Source organism: Halichoeres trimaculatus, unplaced genomic scaffold (assembly GCF_033239565.1).
Source record: "Halichoeres trimaculatus isolate MK-OKI-2021-1 unplaced genomic scaffold, fHalTri1.1 fHalTri1_scaffold_11, whole genome shotgun sequence".
NCBI lineage: Eukaryota > Metazoa > Chordata > Actinopteri > Labriformes > Labridae > Halichoeres > Halichoeres trimaculatus.
This window is the reverse complement of record NW_027437189.1, coordinates 18169020-18194522: the sequence shown is the minus strand read 5'-3', so window position 1 is coordinate 18194522 and position 25503 is coordinate 18169020. Positions and strand designations below refer to the sequence as shown.

The 25503-nt window shown below is 39.0% G+C and overlaps 1 protein-coding gene across 4 annotated transcripts; it reads left to right on the top strand.

The window, feature by feature from the left end:
- The first annotated feature begins 119 nt into the window (after positions 1-119).
- tp73 (tumor protein p73) lies at positions 120-25272 on the top strand. Of its 4 annotated transcripts, none has more exons than XM_074680810.1 (14): positions 120-369; positions 3165-3251; positions 3606-3759; positions 8538-8786; positions 17007-17193; positions 17450-17565; positions 19582-19691; positions 19969-20111; positions 20305-20393; positions 20543-20670; positions 21254-21408; positions 22089-22218; positions 23324-23417; positions 23685-25272. In XM_074680810.1, exons 2-14 carry the CDS (start codon positions 3193-3195, stop codon positions 24084-24086), a joined length of 2016 nt encoding a protein of 671 aa, XP_074536911.1. In that variant the 5' UTR covers positions 120-369; positions 3165-3192; the 3' UTR covers positions 24087-25272. The 4 variants fall into 4 exon arrangements, with proteins under 4 accessions (XP_074536911.1, XP_074536910.1, XP_074536912.1 ...); XM_074680809.1 differs by lacking the exon at positions 120-369 and adding an exon at positions 2428-2612; XM_074680811.1 differs by lacking the exon at positions 120-369 and adding an exon at positions 2922-3051.
- Positions 25273-25503: the final 231 nt, after the last annotated feature.

Below are 25503 nucleotides of genomic sequence, written 5' to 3'. Positions count from 1 at the left end.
CATTATCTGTTCCTTGAAAGGGTTTCCCGCTTATAGACACCCAAACCGCGCTACCGCCTCCCTGCTTTTCCCAGCGCAGAGAAGCGCTTTACCTCCCCCTTGGTCCAATTCAGCAAAGATCACACTTCAGTGGAGTGCATGCAAATCAGTTTCCTCCTGTTACCTCGCAGTTACTTTTGATTACTCTGAAAGTCAATTTTAATCAATCCTTTGTTGTCACACCATTAATGCAGTTGATTTTGCCCCTTTTTTTATTGTTGCTGTGTTTTTATGGAGGGTCACTCTCTTGGCATGCTCGATAACAAACAGACAGGTGCTCGGAGCGACACAATTCTTTGGCGTTTGGATTGGAATAATATAAACCTTAAGGTACGTTCAATTCTTTATGTCTTGTGGAAGGAATATACATATTTAACTAGATATTCAAGTCATTAGGCCTCTTTCGACTAGATTGTGGGGGTTCATTGTTTTGGAAATACGAGGAAAAAAGGGAAACAAAATATTGGCTACAGAATGTTCACATTTGCCTCAAGACGATAAAGTTTGACAAAAATTAAAGAGGTCTTGTTGAGTAGGCTTCTTGAGTTGATAGTCTCTATATTGAACTTAATCGGTTTGAAAAAAAATGCCTGATTTTGAAATCCATTTTTATTATAGGCCTGTGCAATTTGTCAATTCAAAGAAAGTAGCAATGTAAAGAATGCATGTTGTTAAGATAAACCAACCTAGAAATATTATAGCCTAATTAAATCTGTTGATATTTTACACTATGCTTAATATTTTCCCCTCTATTTGCTCGACAAGCCCTCTGCTGCAAATTAATGTAGTTTAGTGTTGTTCGTTTCAAACTTAAGCAGTTAATTTTTTTCAAGAAGTAGGCCATACCTATAGATCTTTAAGTTAGTGACCTAGATAGACGACATTTTGAACTAATTTGTGCTTCTGAGATCTTAAATATACTGGGCTGAGGTTTTTCCAACTACATTTTATTGCTTCAGATGTATCTTACGTCTTGAAAGGTTACAAGGATATCCTTGTTTAAATTTGCATGTGACGTGTTTTAATTTGGCTGTAAAGGATTGAATATAGAATATACTTTTTTTTTTTTAATTAATTTCCTGTCCATTGGGACTGTGCAGAATATGGCCCTTGGGGAAAGCAGTGTGTGCCTGCATGTGTGTGTGTCTGTGTTGTCATGGGTGCAGTAACCCGGGAGTGGAGACACAGAGAGAAGACAGGTGAATATAACAGAGGTAATGTCACATTAAAAGGTGGCTTATGGGCGATGAACCGGCAGAGGCCGTGCTTTCAGGGATGCATGGAATATATCTAGAGTTAATAACTTAAAATCAAAACAAAGGCCACACCAGCAGTCAACAAGCCTATCTATCCACCCGTCTGCTCGTCTATTTGTGTTTTTACTTTTTTAGTCATCATTTCATTTTATCTTATTTTTATTGTACTTTAATTTATTTTCTATATTTTATTATTCAATTAAGAATTTATATAAGGCCTATAATGCAACATTTTTTTCGTGGTAAAATATTTCCATGTGCTCCTAAACATATTGATTGTTCTTGTATCAATTATAACAATCGTTGCGAGATTTTTATGAAACAAGATTTTTGTTGTTGTTGTTGTTGTTGTTGTTGTCTTGCAGGCTTTATTTATCGTTAAAAAGTCGCCCTCCTCCAGTTGGAATCAAAACGCAGAGTGAAACCTCGAGGGCGATGAATCCAGCTCGTTCTCGTCCTTTCAACCGCTTTTAACACTCTTTCAGATTTCTCCGGTGTCAAACGAGCAGAGCAGTGATTGGGAGCCGGCTTCTGAGGCGGCAGCAGCCCCCGGATCAGCGCGAACCTGCACGCGCACTTCATGCGGAGCAATCCCGAGTTAATACCCTAAAGTGTGCGCTCTGCACGGCTCCATCACATGGACTCATTCTTGATTTTATTTTAAATTTACACCGAATAATCTAGTTGTAATAATTCACAGAATTATTAGGAATGATGATACCCACAGAATGAGTCTCAAACAAACAAAACAAAACAGCCTTTGTACAGTCAGCAGTGCATGACATCACCCCAGATGTTTACCAAGCTGTAAGTCTTCAATCGATTTTGTACTGACAGAGGTGGAAAATAGCATGTAGCCTCGGATATGTGGAGATAAAAATGCAGTAACAAATGCAGTAATTGCTGCTGACACAATCATGTTAATCGATCATAAAAGCTGTTGAACCTAGTCAAATTCACATTGACTGACTCCGGGAACAGTTTTTGGTTAAGCTCTGTGATGATTTGTTGCAGTGATTTCTAAAGTCATGCACCTTTGCCACAGTTTTCCCTCCTTCAAAGGGGTTACTAAGGAGATCTGACGCTGCTCTGCTGCGACACTGAATTTAGTAAACTTTGGTGCGATCAACAACGACCGTGTCTGAGCTGGAAGTTGAGTGGCACAATAAACTACAGAGAATAAATGAAGACGTCTGTTACGCAGCTCAAGCTGTGCTCTCTGAGTGATTTTTTTCTTACACTCACGGATTGGTTCATCAGAGCGTCTCGTTTTGACTTTTGAAAACTAGCAAAGAGTCACGGATGTCCACCTTGCAGGTAGACGATTTCTTCTCTAAATGCTTTTATCGTTTGCTAAAAAGAAAAACGTAGAAAGGAGAGATCAACATATACTGCGTCTTTGATAGTCTATCCTACTTTTTTGTTGGACAACCTGTTGAAAAGCAAAGCGAAGTCTACCAAAATAACTGTAACTTTAGATCTACTTTCTATTGTTGCCTGAAAAAAGTCTGAAGTCGTTTTAAGGCTGCAGTACAGCTGTGTTATGTGAGGAGAGGAGGTGATGCTCACACTTTACAGAAGGAAAGGAAGGAAGCCTTCCCTCAGAGGAAGACGATGATGAGGCAGGCAGGTCTGGGCACGCCCAGGCCCTCTGACACTCTGTGCCACCTCACTGGGACTACATTGGTGTGATCACACCTGGATGCATGTGTATGTGCGTTTGAACTGCATCCTGTCTGCAATGAACACTGATCATGTTAGTTTAAAGTTATACCAGCTTTGTATAGTATGTAATGCAAAAGTTTCACTGTTCTTAAAAGGTTTGAATTTATTGAATTTAATGTGTGTGCTTGTGTTTGTGCTCTACAGAGTGATCTGCCCCTCACCAGACTCTAAAATGTCCCAGGCCACAGTTACTGAAGAAGGAGGCACTTTTGAGCACCTGTGGAGCTCCCTGTGAGTGTCAACACCTGCTATTTCTTAAAGAAATTAACCAAGATACCATTGCACAACATTTCTCTTTATTGTTAGCTGTTCTATTAAGGAACAGGTAGATAATTTATAAAGCACAAAACGTTCAAAGAGCATTCCAGAGTGTTTTACAGTATTAATAACACATTAGTAACAACAACAGCATTAAAATAAAAATGTCACGAAAGAAAGAAGGATTAGTCAGATTTAATTAAGACGTGTACAATCATATTCACTAGAACAGTCAATAGCAGGTGTAGATGCTGTTTTACACTCCTTTTTTTACACCATTCAAACATATCCCTCTTTGGTGAACTTGTATTTGTGTTGTGTTCACAGGGAACCAGACAGCACCTACTTTGAGATGCCCCCAGGCAGCCAGCCGGGTGACCGTCCAATGCCTTCCTCCAGCACCCCAGGGAACCATCGAAGTATTGCTGCTGAAAGCTCCATGGATGTCTACCACATGAGGGACATGAACGACAATGTGATGGTAGGAACGTAAGCTCCCACTTAGGTTCAGTTTGTGGATAATCTTTGTTCTGCTATTTGGGGAGTGCTGTGGCTTATATCGAAAGAGTGCTCTGGTGCAGAGAAGCAAAATCTCCCACGGATCTTCCATCCAGATTCTCCTTTCACTTTTTCCCTCCAGTGTTAAGGAGATTCCCTCCTCTGTACTTTCCCTCTCTGCAGCAGTCTGTTCCCTCTCTCTATTTCCCCGTGGACCCTGTATGGACTCTTGTCCCGTGTGTGTGTGTGTGTGTGTGTGTGTGTGTGTGTGTGTGTGTGTGTGTGTGTGTGTGTGTGTGTGTGTGTGTGTGTGTGTGTGTGTGTGTGTTGGTTGGGGGGGGCTGTCTTTGGGGTGTTGGGCTAATTAAAGGCAAAGCCAGGACCCTTTGCAGCCACCTGGGGTGTGACAGCTGTGTGTGTGTGTGTGTGTGTGTGTGTGTGTGTGTGTGTGAGTGTGTGTGTGTGTGTGTGTGTGTGTGTGTGTGTGTGTGTGTGTGTGTGTGTGTTTGCATGTAGGCTTGCACACACACACTTGTATCGTGTTGCTGCTGATTCCGCTCACCCTTGATATCAATTTGAAAGTAATGATGCAAACTTTCTGTTAATGTAGACAAACATCCTGGTCTTAACTTACACAGTGTGACTTGTATTGATGAAAATCTTTAAATATTTTTCGTCAACTATACAACTATTTCATTATCGTTCAGTTCTACTTCAACGCTTATTTGCACATTTGTTTGATCTTTGGGTTTCTCACCCAAACAAGAAATCACTTCCACTATCAACTATATTGTCTTCTGCCTTGTGAAATATTGGTTGGATCCACATGTAATCTTTATGTAGGCAAGCCTGGGCCTGCCTGGCTAGTTAATGAATAGTCATGACAGAAATAAAGGGGCGGAACCAGGATTTGTTGTTAGATGCAAGGCAGGGTTGGGAAGGCCCAGTGAGGCAAGAGAAACAAGTGGAGAAGAAGAGGGGCTGGATGTCTCCTGTATCCTCCATCATGTGCTGCTCCACAGAGAGGTCAGCTGTATGAGCAGAGTTCTACTCCTGCAGTGGCACTTGAAGTCAGCACATAGTAAGCTTGATGAGAGCTGCATCAAAGAAAGAACCCATCTTATCTTACAGGAGCTTAAAGATGCTCTGTGATGTGGTAAGTGGATCAGAGTTGGCTGTTAATATTTTGGCTGATTCGGGATCTTTATTTGTTTTAATGTTGAGCTTGCGTTGAATGTTTGGCCTTGTGTCTTTGGCTTTGTTTAATATGGCCAGTTTGTTTATCTTTAGTTTTAAAATGTATTTGTTCAGAAGGACTGGTGTTGTGCATTTGTCTGAAACAGTGATAAGTTTGGATCTAGCCAAAGCATGAGTGGACTGTAAAGGAATCGCAGTAATCCGTCGATATCTACTTGTGAATACCAAAATTATACATTTATGTTCTGTAGGTTGGGGAAAATGTTATCCTCTGATAAATGTGTTATATTCAGTTCCTGCCCTTTACCTAATGTTCCCAACAGAGGGCATCCTTCATACATGTGACTCGAAGTTGTACCTCCTCTCAACCTGACCTCTATCTAACATAACTGCTTGTTCAAACATGCTCCTCTTGTATGATGCTCTGTCAGTGATTTATGTTGCCTGACTTTGATTTCAGTCCTGTTGTTAGCCCATTTCAGAAAAACCAGACAGGAGTGGATTCTGGTATTAACTGTGTTAAATATGTTGCTAAGAAAATGAAGTGATCTGTTTAATAAGTCGATGTAAACAGAGGTCACAAGAAGAGTGACACTCTTCTTCTTCTTCTTCTTCTTCTTCTTCTTCTTAGTCTATTATGTTTCACTCATCTTGACAAGTAAGGGTTGTTGTGGCTGGCTAATCCAGGTTTTTAAATGTTCTGAGGCTTTAAAGCTCAGCTTTGAGTGGCAGCTACCAGGATGTCTTCCCATAGGGGACAACAGATGCTGTAGGAACGGGAATCTTAAACGCTTTCACAGAGTGAACACTCACACATATACACACACAGCGCCAGTGCAGGTTTTAGCTCTGTTTCAACTTGCTGCAAATCAAGTAAAGGTATTAAGAGAAGCACACCTGTGAGTCCGTCAGACGGTGTGTGTGTGTGTGTGTGTGTGTGTGTGTGTGTGTGTGTGTGTGTGTGTGTGTGTGTGTGTGTGTGTGTGTGTGTGTGTGTGTGTGTGTTTTGTTGTTGACACATACCCCAGGGCTTACCTTGTGCCCCGTAAAGCTCTTTTAACCATACCTGTGAGACGCCGGATATTAAAGGGAGAAAAGAAGGACACTTTTATTCAACATTCACAATAACTCATCAGCCTGAATAGTCATTTTCTTTTGTAGGTGAAAACATTGACTCAGACAACTCTGCAAATTTTCTTGAATACACTGAAAGACAAATGATTAAGGCTTTTTATCTCCACTGTTCATCAACTTCTCTAGCAAATATTACCTAACATGGACCCATCATGACTTGTTTTCAGGACTAGAGAAGAAAGGTTTTAGCATCAGCAACTACATGATTTGAACACATGCTGAAATGTGTATGAGCTTACTGAAAAACTTTCTGGATTTATGGATAAATTAATCAGCTTATTCCTTCACCTCTAAAATGGATATGTAGGATTTAGTATTGTGACTTATCTGGAGCTGAAGAGCGATAAGGTCAACAAGTGAAAAACTGTTTCACTTGTTTTGAAACCATTCGCCCCTCATATGATGTGTGTGCTGCATGTCCCAGAGTAAGAGTCAATGTATAGATCCAAACACCCACGCATGCATGCATCCTCACACAACCTATAGAGTTTACATTAAGTCTAGAACGTTGACCTTTCCCTTTGCTTTCATCTCATGAACGGAGGCCCTGAAATGCAGGAAGTTCGCTTATCCTGGTCTTCACTTTTTGTGTCTGTGCCAGCTGTCAGGTTAAAAACACAAATCAGAGCTGAGGGGCAGGACGGATAGATGTGTTTACTGTGTGTTACTTCAGGTTGTGAATTATTGGGTAAAAGGATGATTAAAGAGAAAACCCAAGAGATTTAGAGAAGAGCTGTAAGATTTTTAACAAAGAAAACAAACACCAAAGAAACACGGGGGAGATGAAATTCATCAGCAGTTTTCGGTTCTTCTCGTTTAATATCCAAAATAAGAGATTTCATTTTAACTACCCTGATGCTAAACTTAATGTGAGGCTTGTTGGTAAAATAAAGGTGGAAAAAATTCAGTCAATTCTATCGACCATTGAACTCTTGTTCTTTTAGGTTTTTCATCCCTCTCCCTCTCTGTTTCTCTCTCCCTGTCAGACCAGACAGTGTTTACTTAGCGCAGGCCTTCACAAGGCGTTTTGGAGCATGTGTGTGCATGCACCCCGGCATTGCCGTCTATGTCCGGGCATGCCATAATTAGAATGTCGTACCATTTTTCGGGTTCCCATCTTTCTTTCCTTCTCTCTTTCTCTCCCCTCATCTCAGTTTATGGTTTCTCTGCCTCCACATCAGTCTTCACCTTTCCTGGCTGTGCGTGTGTGCATGCATGGGTGTGTGTGTGTGTGTGTGTGTGTGTGTGTGTGTGTGTGTGTGTGTGTGTGTGTGTGAGTGTGTGTGTGTGTGTGTGTGTGACACTATTGATGTACACCTTGCTTGAACTCTGCAGTTAGGCTATGGTCCCGCGCTCTCTTTGCTCTGTTGTGTTTGGACGTTTCAGACAGAACAGTTGACTTATGAGACCAAAGCACTAGAAGATGTACTACGTGAAAAAGAAGGTAAAATACATATATGTATATTCATTTTTATCTGCTTTTTTTGGTGTGCATGTAATTGTGTGAGGCTGTGTGTAAGTGTGCCAAGCTGTGGCTCTATCTGTGTAAACCAGCTTCATTTATATCAGCTCCCTGGGGTATCAGCAGTACAGGCAGCCCAGGCATTCGTACTGAAAATGACCTTTAAGTATTAATGCTTATTTGTTTTAATATGAGTTCTTAAGATCACCGTGTCTTGTTGGATATGTTTGAAATTGTGTTAAATTGTGAGGATAATAGATCATTTGAATTAAAGCAGAGTAATTGATGTTGAAAGAAATGTCTAAAAGAGGACAGAATTCTCTGATAAAGCCTTCTGACTTTTCAGTGTTTTGCCTCAGATTAGTGTGAGTGGAAATTATAAATTAATCATGGATGACAACATTCTGTTTTGCTTTCTGGAGCCATTAACTTGTTGAGCCAATACAATATACTGTCTGTGCCTTAAGTGTGTGCTGACTTTGACAAGTGTGTCACCACTCACACCTCAGAGCAACAAATCTCTCCTTCTCTCAAACAGCAGAGAGGACTTGAGGGGGAATGGTAGGTAATTAGGCAGATTATGCCTGTGTTTTACAAGCTGCTTCAAATAGCCCTCAGGAGGCTACTGTGGGGACCTCACAGCAACTGACATTCACATTCCCACAAACACAGATATGCACATATTGATGTGTCTTTGACTTGTGAGGATTCTTTGCTCCCAATATCAGTTTTTTTATAAATAGGTAGAAATCACAGATGAGTTCTCCATAGACCTCAATGGACACCTACGTAGACAACTTCCCACACACATGCAGCATTAAACACCAGCAACTCTCCCTTCCCGGTGTAACCCAACCTCCCCTTAAGCCTCACAGCCACTGTCTCTCTAGCACCTCTACCTGTGCCCTCCCTCCGCCTCCCCCTCCCTCCTTCCTTACCTCCTTCATTCTCTTTGCTCTTTTCCCCAGTCCCAATACAACTTGCTGAGCAGCAGCATGGAGAGCCTGGGGAGCCGTGCGACGTCCGCCAGCCCCTACAGCTCCGAGAACGCCTCCTCGTCGGCCGTGCCCACCCCCTCACCCTACTCCCAGCCCAACTCCACCTTTGAGGGCCTGTCGCCGGCCCCGGCCATCCCCTCCAACACCGACTACCCCGGTCTGCACGCCTTTCAGGTGTCCTTCCAACAGTCTAGCACCGCCAAGTCTGCCACATGGACCGTGAGTACACACACTTTTCTGGCTTTTTCTTGCAGTGTGTGTGTGTGTGTGTGTGTGGGAATGTGTACATTTCTTTTTTCTCTCTGGCTTTCTGTCTTACTAAGTAACTCTGCTCCATTTATGTTGATGTACACAGTGGCATCATTTACACATGTGCACACAAACTCACACAAGCCAGCACATGTGCAGGCGTGTCGCACGCAAGAGAAGTTAGTGCATCATCAGGAGATTCATCTTGTCCTCTATTTACCTTTCATAGTAAGTTCTGATGAGAAGAAATTAGCTTTTTGTGGTCTGAGGCTTATTATGCTGTAATCTCATTCAAGAAGGATAAATTTGATCCACAAAGTTTTTTCTTAAGGTTCAAGTTCCCCTTTTAGGATTGCTCAGTTTTTCTATGTTTCTAAGAGTTTAATGAAAGTTTGGGGATTGTACTACCAAGTTTTGAAAAACTAAGCAGTTTAAGAAAATAAGGAAAAATGTAGGTAATATAGAATCAGAAAACATCTATTATTCAAGAAGCTTTAAGAGCATGCTTTCTGCAAATAGAAGAGTTTTTTTTATCCATTAAAAGGATTTTTTCCCCATTTTTTTACTTTTACATAGTGTAAGTGTTCAAATACAAATATGTAATTAATTCATTTTACTACTGCTGTTCTTAAAAGATGGTGTTAACATTTTAGTTAACTATCATTTCTGTTATTTTAATCAAAAAAAAAGAAAAAAAAAACTGAGTTCATGGTAACTGAGTGCAAAACATCACCAAACCAAACATTTACGCTTTGATGCAATGTGGTGAGAGGCAGGTGAAATGGGAGCTGTGTAATTTGTCATGACCCAACGAGAGGTCTCCTGCTAGAAAGGTGTCACGTCTGACTGTCACACAGTTGACCTCTCTGAAACAAGAGAACCAAGAGACAAACTGCACTTCCTTTACTCTGTGAATGTGTGTATGGGATCGACCGGGGTGCTCCTCCGCTGTGGCTGTTTGCTTGGAGTAACCATGCATGGTGGGCTCCTTTACTCAACCAAAAGTGATGTAAGAAAATCCCCCTTTGGACATTTAAGAAAGGTGGTCTTTGACCGGCTGCTTTTTTTCCCTGAGTCCTTCATCCTCTGATCTTAACAGGTACTCAGTGCTGTCATCACTGGTGCCTGAAGTTCTAGTCTGTCCTCTTAAAATACGTCTATCATCTCCTCTGTCTTGCTTCCATTCTGTGAAGTTAGGGCCCTCCACAAATCCAAACTACACTGAAAAACACCAAAGAAGACATGTACAAAAAGGTTTTTTTTTTGCCTAGAAAAACCATTCTGAAACCCTCCCTGAACTTGATATTTCCTATTAAATCAACCTGCAAGGATTCCCCGTAAAACTATCGTTGTTCTACAAATGTCTGCTGAAAGATCCTCTGTTTTTTTTTTACTTTCCTTGCAACACCACCCTCCACCTAACAACAACAGAAAAACTCCCTTTGTTGCCTTTTTATTCTTGTGAACATGAAAGGAGTTTATTATTTGATTAAACTTACCATTTGCCTACGCAACAGGATAATGTTGCAAAGATTATTTGCTTTGCAGTCACAGCCTTTAGAAAACTGATTTATGTTTTTGAAAAACTGAAAAAATTAAATCTAAGCATTTATGCTTTTATTTTTATTAATCATTGTCTCATTAGACTTGATTTGAGCCACATTCACCCGAAAAGTCCAGAAGGAGGTCTTGTTTCAAGATAAAAAAAAGAAAAAAATCCCCTGAACTGCTTGAAAAAAATGCAAATAGGGTATAATAGGTCAAGTTCCTTGAAAAAAGAAAGATGACTCCATAGTATAAACTAACCACTGACATTTTCTTATCTCAAAGGCAGAAGTCCTTGGTCGTTTTTGTCTTTTGATATCTTAAAATTAGACATTTTTCTGGACCTGTGGGTGAATGAGGCTCAGACTAAGTCTAAAGAAGTTTTTTTTTTATTGATACCAGGAATACGACACAGCCTACACTTGCTTGTATTTCAGTTTTTTTTTTTGCTGTGAAACAGTAGGCTTTAAACAATACAAGTCAGAAGCAGGAGTTTTTAACCAAGAGAGTACAGACAAAAGGTTTTCTTGACTAGTATAAGCTTTGAGAAACACTTTAGATGGTGACACTGCAGAAGAAGGATTGTGAGGAAACCTGTAATTATTCAGATGCCTTTGCTGTCATTAAACAGAAGGGATTAGAATGAGAGAGAGACAGTGATTACTCATGGCTTTTATGGAGTTTACGGTAATGCTTTGTTTTTATATTATAAGCCTGATTATAGGATTGGAAAAATATCAGAAGATGTATTTAAGGGTTATTATGTAGTCTCTGCGTGTGATATAATGCAATGTGTTCATGTGTTAACTTGCAGGATACCAATAACTTACAGGGAGCTGGTATACAACACCGCATAGATAAAAAGCAGCTTCACAACGCAAGTGGGAAAATATTCCTCAATAAAACTTAGGAAAACATACAGGAAAATACGAAACACTTAAAAACACACAAAACAGAGAACTGCTTTTTTCATAGTAGTTTTCCAAGTAGTGTTTTACCCCTGTAGGGGAAAGAAAAAATGTTTAAAGAAGTGTTTTTTAGTGGTGGTGGAAAAAAAAAACTTACTATTTCCAAATAAATGAGTACTTTTTGTCGATAGCTACAAGGGCCAAAGTTTGAAAAAAAAAAAAACAGTCCTCTCGAACTGCAGTTCCCAAAATGGCCTCCGAACTGCTCTTAGAAAAGACTTCAAATGTCCCATTTCAAGCTCTGCCTACATTTTTTTCTTTTAGTTTTGTACCATTTATTCTGTTCATTGCATATGTTTGGTATTTAAACGCACTGTAAAAACTTTGTAAGTGTTCTTGAAATACCGGTAGTCACAATTTTATACAACAACCTCTTCATAACCCTTGATTCAAAATGTGATTATTGGAGCCAAAATTGGTTACTTCTAAATACTGTTTCTGAGTATCTGTGGTAGGGATAATGAATGAAAATGCAAGCATAAACTAGCTCTACTAGAAGAGGGTCCATGGTCCATGTGTCTAAAAATGGACACATGGACCACAAGTCCCTATGATCACACTACACCAGTTGGCAAAGTTCAGAAGTGAGTTGACCAGGTGAGAAGCAAGATCCATCGGGACACAACTGGGAGGGTTATAGAGCATGGGCCAAACCATAGGTTAGCTATTTGTGATCGCGTGCATTACAACCTTCAATAAGATTAAGAGTGAGGTTATGTTTGTTCTGCACGGTGAGGCTGTGGTAGGTAGATGCTCATGGGTAGGACATGCAGAGGATTCTTTCATCCTGTGGGAAATCCTGAACAACTCCTTAACTTTATTGTTTTAGCAAGTTAGCCAACAAGTTGCTTGTATAACACGGTCATTTCTTGTCAGAACCAACTAATATGGGGGCAGTCATAGAGCCGGTCTAAAAAAAACTCATCAGTCATCTGTTTAGTGATGTTACAGTTACTCATCCCACTTCTCTTAAAAGTCTGCTGTTGGAACATGCTTGGAAAAGAATGACTTAGCGGATGTGAATCACAGTCAGAGTTCACAGATCCTGTGTTTCCTGCTGATTTCTCATTGCTGCAGGCAGCGAGGAATAGCAATGCCATAGGGGCACATTTATTTTCAGTCTTCTTGTCTTCCCTCATCCACACACACCTGCCTCCTAAACAGAGCAGCTGGTTTGCAGTGATTTTGGGACTGACAGAAAAAAGCTGCCTGTTATATCAAGTATTCAGCACTAAGTCTCATCTTCACAGATAAATAATTGGAGGAAGGCGGACTGGTTCTCTTCGGCTCTCAGCGAGTTTGCTTAAACATTTAAATGGGAAGAAACGGAAGAGAGAAAAGAGGCAAAAAAACAAAAACAGGGAGAGAAGATGGGATCAGAAGAGCAAATACAATGTTTCAACATTCAGTCAATCCATTCAAGCTCTGTTCAGACAGTCTGGTAATCTTTGAGTCCCCCTCCAGTCTCCAAAGCACAGTGCATTAGTGTAAATGTCTCTGAAACTTTGACCACCGCGTGATGAAGATGATTCCTGGCTTGGACGCAGACAAGCGTCACTGCTGTTGGAAATGAGATCTAACACCCTGGCCTTGTCAAACTGAGTTTTTTTTTTTGCATGTGTGTGTGTGTGCGTGTGTGTGTGTGCGCGTGCATACAGTAAGTGTCAGAGGAAGAAGGGTGTGATGTGGTTGATGCGGGCTCAAGCTTGCACTGCAAGGCGGCTTGTCAGAAGCTGCTCTTCCCAGCTATTAGCATCTCTCCGTTAGGACAGGTCCCCACACGCCCTGCACGATGCATCATTCCCTTCCTTTCCAAATGCATCAGCAGCCACATCAGCGATGGCCTCCCTGCTGAGGAGAGAATTTGGAAAAACACACCCAATAAGAAAGATTTTTCACACGTGGTCTGCAGATTTATTTCTATGGGTCACAATGGAGAAGAAAACAGAGGAAATTGTTCCTTAGTTTCATTTTATATGATTATAATAAATTCTGTACTGCAAATGCAAGTTTTACAGCCTGAAATACAGGGTGCTTAAAGAGAATGGCCTCTGAGTGTGTGGTGAGGTTAAACACTGGTCAGGAGATAATCTTGACCAGGGCAATGACTTTGCAGTCAGCTATTCTCCTTTACCTAACAGTTTTATTAAAACCACCATGAAGAATTCCCTTTTTCTATTTCAATGACTGAGCCACAACTCCAGTTAAATAATTGAGAGAATAGTGAATTACGTGGTAACACAAAACTTTCCGATTTCTCTTACAGAATGAAATCTATCAGTTACCTGGGTGGGTCAAAATTATTCTCCAACAGATATAAGTTGCTCAAAAAGTTCCCCTAACCCTGAGAATTTACTGTGATATTATCTGCCTTTATTATCTAAGATGCAAAATGTTTAATCTAAGGTTTTAGGACACCAATGTTTTAGCATTTGCTGAAACATTTTAATTATCAATCTTTGCGGGTCATCATTGCTCATCATTACTTCCCTCTTAATCCCTGCAGAAACATGCAGAGTGTAGTAACATACACAATGACTTTAAGAAAGTGGGGGAGATTCTCCAATTAACATATCATGTATATGAGTGTTAATTAAGTTGTTTAAAGTTGAAAAGGTTTGATTGGACTGTATTCAGCAGTAATGGTGTGTGTCAGCCAATGTGTGTATGAATGTGCACAAACATATTGGATATTTGGATTGTTTGGTGAATTCGAGGCAGGCAAGCTGCTGCTTGTGTATATGGATGTCTGGCAATTATCACTCTGTCTGTTGGAGCCTGTCAGGACCTGCCTACACCCGGTCTGCCGTGTAGAGGCTGGAATACATGGTGGGATAGATGGATTGTGTGATGGATTACTGGATGGAAAATTTGATGGCTAAATTATGGGATTTATCAGAGGTTTTGAAACCAAGTAACTTGGTAACTAAGTAACAAATGGCATGTCAGTTAGAGTGTGCTTTGTTTTTTGTTTTTTTGAAGCTGAAACTGCATTGCATCTCTCTGACGGTAAAAGATTTGAATCCTGACATCTAAAAATGTAAAACCTTCACCATTTAAAGAAAGATGAAGAAAGTGAACAATCTTTTGGTTATGGGTAGTCTTATGTACCATAATACTGATCAATCTCTACTGTGTTGGCATTACAAAAGCATTTTGTAATGGGTCATTAATTTCGATATAACTTTACAATTTTTTTCATTCCTTTCTAATCTCTTCTTCTCTCTTACCTTGAAGTTGTTTTTTCTTTTAAATATTGACAAATCACCACTTCATCATAAATCATGTTTTCTTTTTTTCAGCATCTAATTTTTCATTGAATCCTACCTTTCCCTTCTCTGCTTGCTCAAAATCCCATTTTATCCATCAGTAGAGAACCTTAATGGTACAAGATGAAAGACATCAGATAGTGTATTTTTTTAATTAGTGCTCTGCTTATCTGATGATAACACAGAGCAAAAACCTGAGATCTAGTCTGTGCAGCAGACAAGTTGAAACATCCCTCAAGGCATCTGCAGCTAAAAGACTTTTTAGGTAGTTTCAGTCGTTTGTGACTTTTAAGGTACTCAAAACCTTTAAAACAGTGATACCAACTCATTAACTGATAATGAATAAAAACCAACTCTTCCATTTTCCTTTTCAACAGACCTTTCCTGAGATCATTTTTTTCTTTTTTTAATGATGTTCATTGTCATCATTATTGATTTGGAAAATTAGCTAGTGCCACATAGTTTGAAATAGATACATTTTGTGAATATTGCTATAATTTTGTCACCTTCAGTTTGTTTTCTTTGCACTTGACTTGTGATATTGAGGACCTTTTCCCTTTGGTCAAAAATCCAGCTTGTTGTGTGAAAAAGGGACTTTTTTTATTTATTTTTAGCTAATCTTATCTTTCTATCTCACATCTGTATGTCAGTTTCTATCTTGGATGCACATCGTACACCAAAAACAAAGAGTCAGTGTGTTTTCAAATATGGCAAAACCATCACATTGAAAGGATATCAATACCTCCTCTTTGTGATGATTCCCATTATTCCACTCCCTCTTTTACTTCTGCTCTGATCATTGCCAGATACCAAACCACTGGAACAGAATTCAGTGTTGTTGTACATATGCACATGAAGGCACCAGGTGTATAAAAATGTTTTTCAGGCTGTCGCATCTTGAAGAAAATTCTTTATTTATGGTATGGATGTGCTGTTGAAACGCGTCAGAGAGGAGAAGGTGAGAGATGATGTTCTGCACAGGTATTTTCATTACCCCTAAGGGAATGCTCATAGCTAGGTGTGTGTGTATGTGTGTGTGTGTGTGTGTGTGTGTGTGTGTGTGTGTGTGTGTGTGTGTGTGTGTGTGTGTGTGTGTGTGTGTGTGTGTGTGTGTGTGTGTGTGTGTGTGTGGGCGCGCATGTGTGATCCCCTTAAATCTGGTTTATGTTAGGGTAGCAGACATAAAAAAATCAAACTGCAAGTCCAGAAAAGTCAAAAACAGAAAGGCAGCCATGGTCAATAACCCCGAGTAATCTCTCTGAGTGTACATGGGGAGGAGTTTTAACAAAAACTGTTGAGAAGTGGCTTGTAGGGAAGGCCTGATGTGTAGTGGATCCCTTAAATCATTGCACTTATGTGGATGAACTGCAAGAAATATCATTTTAAAGAAAGTTTTCAACATAAAAAGTTGAGATGTCAGCATTGATGGGCTCAATTATGAATCAAGCTAACAAACTGTCGATGGTATAACCTAAATTTTCAGTCCACTGAAGGGGACTGCCTGATGATATCACCAGCTAACTTTTTCTTAACTCATCAATTTTATATGAGATGTAATATTTTTTATGTTGCAAATATTGCAATTCTAACAGTTGATGCTTAGGAAGAGTATAAAAATGAAAAAAAGGTTTGATAAAGAAACCATGTCACTCTTACTTTTGTCATTCGATAAAGAATGTGCAGACTTTGCTGCATTTGTATTGTGTACTATAAAAGCAAGTTCACATGGGACAACCCTAATTTTAAAAAATATATATTTTATTACTGTTTTTTCTTTTTTTTTTTGCTTGAACAGTCTTTGATTTTCACATGGAAGATTGTTCTGATTTCAGGATTGTGTTGAGGCATGCTTAGGCTCCCCAGTCCTTGTCTCCACCTCTCAGAGGATTTATCTGTCCTCAGTTTTAACCAAGTTTCCAGTCGAGAGATGGAGTGAATTAAAACTGCAGTTCCTTGATTGTCCACTTGAGGCTGGCTGCTGAAGCCAAGAGGTCTGGTAGCATAAACTACCAGACCAACATTATGTTGTTCATCACTATCCTACATCAACTATTTACCTTATATATTTAATAACACACACACACACACACACACACACACACACACACACACACACACACACACACACACACACACACACACACTTATGTATGTATGTTTAAGTACTCTCTCTTCGTAACCTTATGTCATCATGATTATATTATCCTGTGCTTGCCTCACAATATTGTCATTTTCACCCCTTTCACTGCCCGTCTTCCATAATTTACTTTACTTCTGTTGGTTACTGTGATGAAAGGTGACTCAACAGTTGTGTGTGGGTTTTTTTAATGATCTGTTTCTTCTTTTTAACACCTAAATTCAACTTTTTTTGAAGGATCAGTGACTGGAATCTTTCTTTTACTTCCCAGTACTCTCCCTTGCTGAAGAAACTCTACTGTCAGATTGCAAAGACATGTCCAATCCAGATCAAGCTCTCTTCCTCTCCTCCACATGGCAGCATCATCAGAGCCATGCCTGTCTACAAGAAGGCAGAGCATGTTACAGAAGTGGTCAAGCGCTGCCCTAACCACGAACTGGGACGAGACTTTAATGACGGTATGCACATGAATGCTGACCACAACTGATTGTGCTCTCATAGTTTCTACTTTCAAAATACCCCAAACTCTATATACAAATTCACTGATACGAGTTAACTACATCTTTATGGTAATTTTGGCAAAATGTTACTCCTTACAACTTCAATTTGCTTATTTGATTTTGAACAAACAGTACATTCAAGGCGACGGTATGTGTGAGATTACTTAGATAAGCAAACCATACCCTCACCTTCCTTCCATCACTCTCTCCAAAGGTCAAGTAGCCCCAGCCAGCCACCTGATCCGAGTGGAGGGAAATAACCTTTGTCAATACGTGGATGATCCTGTCACGGGGCGCCAAAGTGTCTTCTTGCCATATGAGGCTCCACAGGTTAGTGGTGCATTAGCAACTAAACAAAGTTATTAAAAGGAGCTTTGAGTACTAGGAACATTTTAAATAACTGACATTAGGTGTCCAACTTTTGACACAACCACAAAAAATTAAGATCATTCAATTTTAGCCTACAAGGAACAGTCACTTAAATATAAGAATTTTCAAAGCAGTTGACTAATTTTCCACTGTTAGGTAGAAGACTATATTTATTCAAAAAATTCTAGTCAATGCTCTGTTATATGAGATGATACAGTAGAGATAAACGGAAAAAGGATAAATGCAACATTCTGTTCACTGACTTTACTACTTCCTCTTAAAATCTACATTTATAGAATAATGAAGTAATTCGATTTTTAGATATTACGTTAGATAAATAAAGGTCCTCTTGCTTGCTTTCTGCTCTGCTGTGGATTTTTTTCAGCATGTACTGAAATCATTCTGTGCTATAGAACGTAACTTAAAGGGGCTGTGAGGAGTTTGAAAGTGATCTTAAAAAAGTCTCCCTTCTGCATATGCCTGATGGTAATCTACACTTTAAAATGAGATTAACAGCGCCAATATTGCTGGTTACAGGTTATTTGAAATTGCTACTGCATAGCTTCCAGTTTGGGTCATCCAGGACTGAATTGATCTACGACACGTCTAGGTCTCTATGTCAACACCACGTCGGCTGATGAAGTTTAGTAGTGAGAAGAGATAAAACTCAGAGATCTGTGTTTTTCTCCACTGAAAACAATTTCTATGACTAATTTTGTAGTGATGGTGGACACAGGAGCCTAATCGTCAGACTTAAAAAGGACAGAAGAGCAGAAGAAAGCTAAACAGGAGAGTGATACAGCCCGAGCTAGAGGCTAATCAGCCTTTAGCTTGTGCTGTATCACTCTATAACACAGGGGCTAAACCGTTAGTGATAATGTTCATTCCATCCCACAGTCAGCAGTTATTCTGCAGTGGTCTGTTCAAACTTGAGAGTCTATCAATAAAATGAAGAGTGAGGTTACGTTAGCTCTGCGTGGTAGATGACTGGCAGGACATAGCAAACCAGGATTTACTAATGTTACACATTATAGACATGTCTTAAAGCACTGGACTGCCAGCTGCGCTAAATATAAACGGCTACTAAACCACTTACAAACTGACGGTGTTTACTTATTGTCACATTAGTCTACAGATACGTCGGACTACTTGGCTGCTGATGTTGCTAACATATAGCCGGCTTCTACAAAGATTGCTTGATGTTACGGTTCACGGTTTACGGTGATACGTAACTGTACTGACACATCCTCTACCTTGGTGCGTTGTATCCAGTAAAAATTTGTCTTGAACAAAGAAAGTTTGTTTTGATCCAATCTCCATTTAACTCCAAAACGAACACACACCTCACTAAAAGTAATTTACAACAGCGTGCGGGGACTCCAGGCCAGAAGGTGGCAAGGGAGTACAATTAACACAGATCCTCCTCATAGCATCTTTAAACAGCAGGAATGATTCAATGTGAATGCAAAAATATTTGGGCCTCCTGGATGAGATAAAATATTGGGCCTATTATTGCAGATTTTGAGCTTTACTTATCAATAGAGATGGCTGTCAGTGATTAAATGCATGAATGCGTGAGATCTGAATGCTGATGTTTAGAGCACAAATTATGTCAGTTGAGTCCAAACCACTGCAAAAGCCAATTTTGGTGAGGTGCCTCATAGGAGTCATATCTATAAATAAAGACGCTGGGCATGTCTTTACAAGCACAGAAGTGAGAAATCATCATGTCTGTGATTGCACCTGAGGTGCTTAATAAAAAAAAAAAAGGAGAAGCACAATGGGCCTGTTTCAGGTAAAGCTACACAACAACACTTCCCTCTAGTGGTAAATAAGAAGCATTTCATTTCAAATGGTTGGTGTGCCTCCTCAGGTTTTCATCTTCAAAAATTGTTTGATCTGTTCAAGTATGAGTGTTGGAGATGAAACTAAATCAGATGCTGCAGCCAACTCTGAATGTTGGGACTTGTGTTTCAGGTGGGGACTGAGTTTACCACCATCCTGTATAACTTCATGTGCAACAGCAGCTGTGTGGGTGGTATGAATAGGAGACCCATCCTCATCATCATCACTTTGGAAACAAGGGAGTAAGTCAACAATAAATCACTATACAACCATGTAAATAAGTGATTTATTTCACAAGTAATCTGTGTTCTTTTTACAATTTTTTTTAAATGAAAGCATTCTGTAACTGGCAATTGAACATCAGTTACCTCTTACAATGAATAAATATGTTTTGTACAAAGAATTGAGCTTAAGGGTACAAAGGTAGTAAGACTAAGATCAGTCTGTTCAGTAGCACTTTTTACAAAAAAAAAAAAGAAAAAAAATTACTAAGTATTCTTTTTTTTTTCATCTTTGCAGTGGTCAAGTGCTGGGCCGAAGGTCATTTGAGGGTCGGATATGTGCATGTCCTGGCCGAGACCGTAAAGCAGATGAGGACCACTTCAGGGAACAACAAGCTTTGAATGAGAGTGTGGCCAAAAATGGCAGTGCAAGCAAGCGCAGTGAGTGGAATTGAACTGAAACAGCATTTTCATGTTTGCTGCAAATACAGAAGTCAAAGATCAATGACTTTTCACTGCAAAGCTTTTCCCCTGGTTAGCTGTTACATCAAAGAACTAAACCTTAGTTATCTTCAGAATGAAATGAAATATAGAAATGTGTTTTATTATAATTCTTTTTTATTGTCATCTGCAGACTTCAAACAGAGTCCAACAAATATTCCCAGTCCGAACATCAACATGAGGAAGAGGCGGCATGGAGAAGAAGAGATCTATTATATTCCTGTAAGAGCCTTTCACACATTGATCATGACAAGATTTTCATTGTTTCACTGGATTCTTTAAACACACAAATACTTTACTCCCACACTATTCCCCGACTGATTAGGTTATTTGTGTGTGTGTGTGTGTGTGTGTGCTGCTTTTGTGTTTAGGTTCGTGGTCGAGAGAACTTTGAGCTTCTGATGAAGATTAAAGACAGTTTGGAGCTAGTAGAGCTGGTGCCACAGCCACTGGTGGACTCCTACAGACAGCAAACACAGCAACAGCTGCTGCAAAGACCGTGAGTCCCAATATACACAACATGGGCATATTATTATTTTTGTTATAATAATAATAATAATAATAATAATAATAATAATAATAATAATAATAATAATAATAATAATAATAAGGGTTTTTTTTAAGTTGGGGGGAAAAAAAACATACAATGGTGTGTTTATCATACTGCAGTGGTTTTCCTGAAGTTAGATGAAACTCTTGTTGACTTTCTCATATAGAATTAGAGTCCTCAAAACATGGTTTGGTAACTCATCTACACTTATTTGTTTTTGTATGCCAAGATCTTTGTCATTTCATTACAATTAAAAAAGTTTACTTTACAAAAATGCGTTAGATTGAAAACCCAAGCACACCAGCATTCAAAGATGCAACTAAAGGTAATTTCTTAATCACTAACTCATCCTGCAGCTAAAGTCCAAAAGATAATGGGTTTAAGTTTTAAATTAATAGTAGAGTTTAAGACACCTAATAAAAGCTTAATAAAATGTAATTAAATGTTTCTTTGTGAATAAACTTTTGCAACATCACATACATTAAAAAGCATCTAACCTCAGCCACATTCTTCTTCTTCTTCTCTGTTCCAGGAGCCATATAGCATCTCCATCCTCCTATTCTCCACTATCAAACATAAATAAGCTCCATGCCCATGGAGGTCTCAGCAAACAGGCCTCAGTCAACCAGATGGTGGGGCAGCAACCCCAGCATCACCCAACTGCCCCTACCTCTATGGCTCATATGGGTGAGTATTACGTATTTGTTTCAATCAAATTAAATCAACTGTACTAAAAAAACCTCTGTCTTTTTTTTCAAATCATTAGTGTAATATATGGACATAGTTTCTGTGACATCAACCTTTGGTTTGGGATAAACAAGTCTGAAGCCTATTGTTAGCATTAAGGGTGCTTTCTCTCAGACGACCTTACTCCATGCCAAAAGGTGGGATTGAAGTAAATTTGTGGACTCCTCTCAGACAGCTACTGTGCAACCGTCTGTCCAATAAGCCATGCCCCTAAATATGCAAAACTTGTCATTTTGATAACTTCAAAACCCATGACTTATAGAATATAACCTATGTACAGTATGTGTGCATCTGTGCAGAGGAACACACTTTTCAGAACAAAATAATACTTTGCTATAGAAATGTTTCTTTTCGCTGTAAAGATGTATGTTTTTGAATAGGAGTGTACAGTTTCTGGTGCTTATTCAGCCAGCGTCAAGCAGGCACTCTAAGAACAGCAAGTTTTTGCAACTCCACAACTGCTTTGTTTTTTAAGACTGGAGATTGTTGCTGGATTTCAAAGTAATGTGTTGTAATGTATTTAACAGAATATACAAAAGTAAAATAATAATAATAATAATCATAATAATTTCAGTTTTGGTGCTTATCTTGCTGAATAATGACTATTTCTTGTCTCACAGGTTCAAATATGCTCAACAGCCACCACATGCAGCCCAATGGTGACCTGAATGGAGGCCACAGCAGTCAGACCATAGTGTCTGCACACTGCAGCCCACCACCTCCATATAACCCTGACCCCAGCCTTGTCAGGTATCTCACTCTCCAATGACACTCTCATTTGTCTACTGTGCAGGGCCAGCAGACGATCAGATGCACTTGTCAGGATAAAACTGAATATACTGATGCTAAAACAAACTTTTCGGATATGTTTAGAAAAATCTTAACTCAGAAAAATTGTTTTTTTGAAGCAAAATGCACATAGAGATGAAACTACAGAGTCAGCCTGATGGAATTATGAATACAACTATATCTCTTATAGCCGTGGGGGGTGTATGTTCACGGTGATTATTTTAAATTACAAGTGAAAGTAAGATTAGACTGATTTAATTTTGGCAACAATGATGTAAAATCTGTCTATAAGTCAAATACTTCATGCATTATAGCCAGCCAATTAGTCTCAAACCTTACATGACTGATCCTAGCAGCAAATACTTCCTTGTTATAGCATCCAAAAGTCTAACCTATCATACACTCACACACTGAAATCATTCAAAATGTCACTGTCAGTGAAAGCCATTATTTGCAATGCACTACGAATGTTTTTTTTTTTAACTACTGTGTAAGTTCAAAATCTGTTTTTCTTATTTTTTTATTAGATAATGTTTAAATGCATTATTTTTTACTTTGCTTTTGCATTTTTTTAGATTTTGAACTTCTTTACGTGTCATGTTTATTGTACAGTTAAATTAGCTTCTTCATCACTTATACTGTATGTTGCCAATATTTTCATATTCTTTGTATTTATAATAAAGGTTCTTTATCAAAGCAAGACTGGCCTAATGAATCATTAATATAAATGCATGATTATCATATCACCCCATCTGCATCTATCAAGAGGTCAGGTGTCTGCATGCTTTGTGTCAGAGCTAAATTTCACAAAGTTTAGAAATAGAAACAGCTTGAAGGGAAGTAATGATGTAGCCTCAAAGAATGAGCTGCTCTGTGTTGATTCAAGAAATAAAAGTTGAACTTTTTTTTTTTTTTATCAAGGATGATTATTTTCTACCACAGTATGCTACACTTTTCATCAGTGTATATGACTTATGACATGTGGTAGTCTTTTCTTTTTATTCTTTTATATTTTAAGCTTTTACCTGATGGCAGTCTAAGCAGCCCTGCTTTTCTCCTCACACAGTTTTCTGACCAGTCTGGGCTGTCAGAACTTCATTGAATACTTCACCTCCCAAGGCCTCCAGTCTATCTACCATCTCCAGACACTCTCCATGGAGGTAAACACTGAATCTCAGAGTGGATATTAGAATCAACAACTTTACTTTGCATGCAGTTTCGCAAACAGAAAAGGAAAAAGGGTAACAACAATGGGAAATGATCTGGAACATAAAGACACATCTTTGTGGAAAATAGATAAGATTTTGAGAAGTGATAAATTAATCTTAAAAACCTGTGGAGATTATTTCTATTCTTGCATCTGATTTGTCTTGATTACTCCCACCCTTTTATGACTAATTTAGCATCTATTCTTTTGCCCACACCAGGATTTGGGTGAATTGAAGATACCGGAGCAAACCCGTCTTGTCATATGGCGAGGTCTACAGGACATGAAACAAGGTACCTCGCTCCAGCTGCCTGCATCTGCTCATCACCATGAGTATCATGGACAGCAGCTTCTTCGCTCCAGCAGCAACATGGCTGCCTCTGCTATGGCCGCCATTGGGGCTGCCAGCGGGGAACTGCAACGTCAACGTGTCATGGAGGCTGTGCACTTTCGTGTCCGTCACACTATCACAATCCCAAACAGGTCAGGAGTTGTTGGGACTGCAGGAATGGCAGCGACTACTGATGAATGGGCCGACTTTGGTTTTGACATGCCGGACTGCAAAATGTCGCGTGGCAAGCACTCCATCAAGGAGGAGTTTATGGAAAGTGATGTTCACTGAGCCTAAAATAATATTTGGATTTTTTTTTTTTTGCCAATCTTCAACCTGTCCACAAAGTTGAAGACCATAGAAAGAGTCATCAATGCTGTCATATATCTGTTTGTGAATATACAGGGGCATTTTGAATGTTGGACAAATGCATTTTCACCAAGAAAATTGACAAGAGGCAATACAAAACATTACAAGCCAGAACAGCAAATACCATGGGGTCATAGCATTGTCAGGGCAATGCTTAACACAACAATGTCGATGTTTATCTGGGCACATTGGCCTGTTTTAATACAGTTGGATCAACCTTACATTTGTTACAGTAACTTGCCCATGTCACAACCTCGCTAGATCCAGTTCTGTGTTTAATACTGGTAAGTATTTATTGATTTTTCAGTTTAACTTTACTTGTACAGATGTACATACTGTATCATGTAAATGTTTAACTCTAAAAGTAGTCGGAAAAATGGTTTTGTAGATACAAAGTGTTTTTCTTGTTTATTTCAAATGCCCAGAATTAAATAGAGACAATATCACAGCACCCGAAACACTTGGTCCTGTAGATATTAAATTGCCATTATGTAATGACCTCTAGTTCAGTCTGCCTGTATCCTTTTATCAGCAACAAATGTTTTATAGGCATTGTTAATGGTGTGTAGTCATTAAAATTCACCACATTGTTATGTATGTTAGATGTTACATCCATTCCTCTTTTATCCATGTTGAAGACATAACATGTTAGTTCTTGTTGAAAAATAACAACAAAATATTGAATTCAGTATTATACTTTAGGAGCAGGGTTTTGATGAGAATTTTCATAATAACTGTAGCATCCCTGTTTACCACATCACTAGATGAAACAGTAATGTTCTCTTGTTCCTGTTCTGTTTAAAAACCTTGCAGAGCAAGGTCTACCTAATGATGTTCATATTGATAATAGCTAGTTGTGTACCTTGTTCACAGCACCTGTGTGTGGATATTTATTTGCAACATTCCAGTTTCCATTTCTAGATTGCCCTTCAGCAAGATTTACTTGTGATATAACTTAGTAATGTCAAATGTCAGTGTCAAAAGTGTTTGGAGTGACTGCAGGACATGTGTACAGTGACAGTAATTTTTACCAACTTGTAGCCATTTTCCTATTCATGCCTTCCGAGACACGTATACTTTTACCAATTGAACATCAACTGGTCACAGAGGGAGCACTTTAATGCTTTAAAAGTGAAATAGTCAAGGATTATTTGTGCTTATGATCAGTATTATACATTACCACTGTGTAAAGAATAAATTGTGATTGTTTTGAGCTTTCTGGTAATTTTTCTTTTCTCATCTCTGTTTTTGAAATGTAAACATATTAACACGTCTACCTGTATACTTTACCTGTCAGTTTTCATAAATGTCTGTTTTGGGATTGCTCAGTATTCTTTGA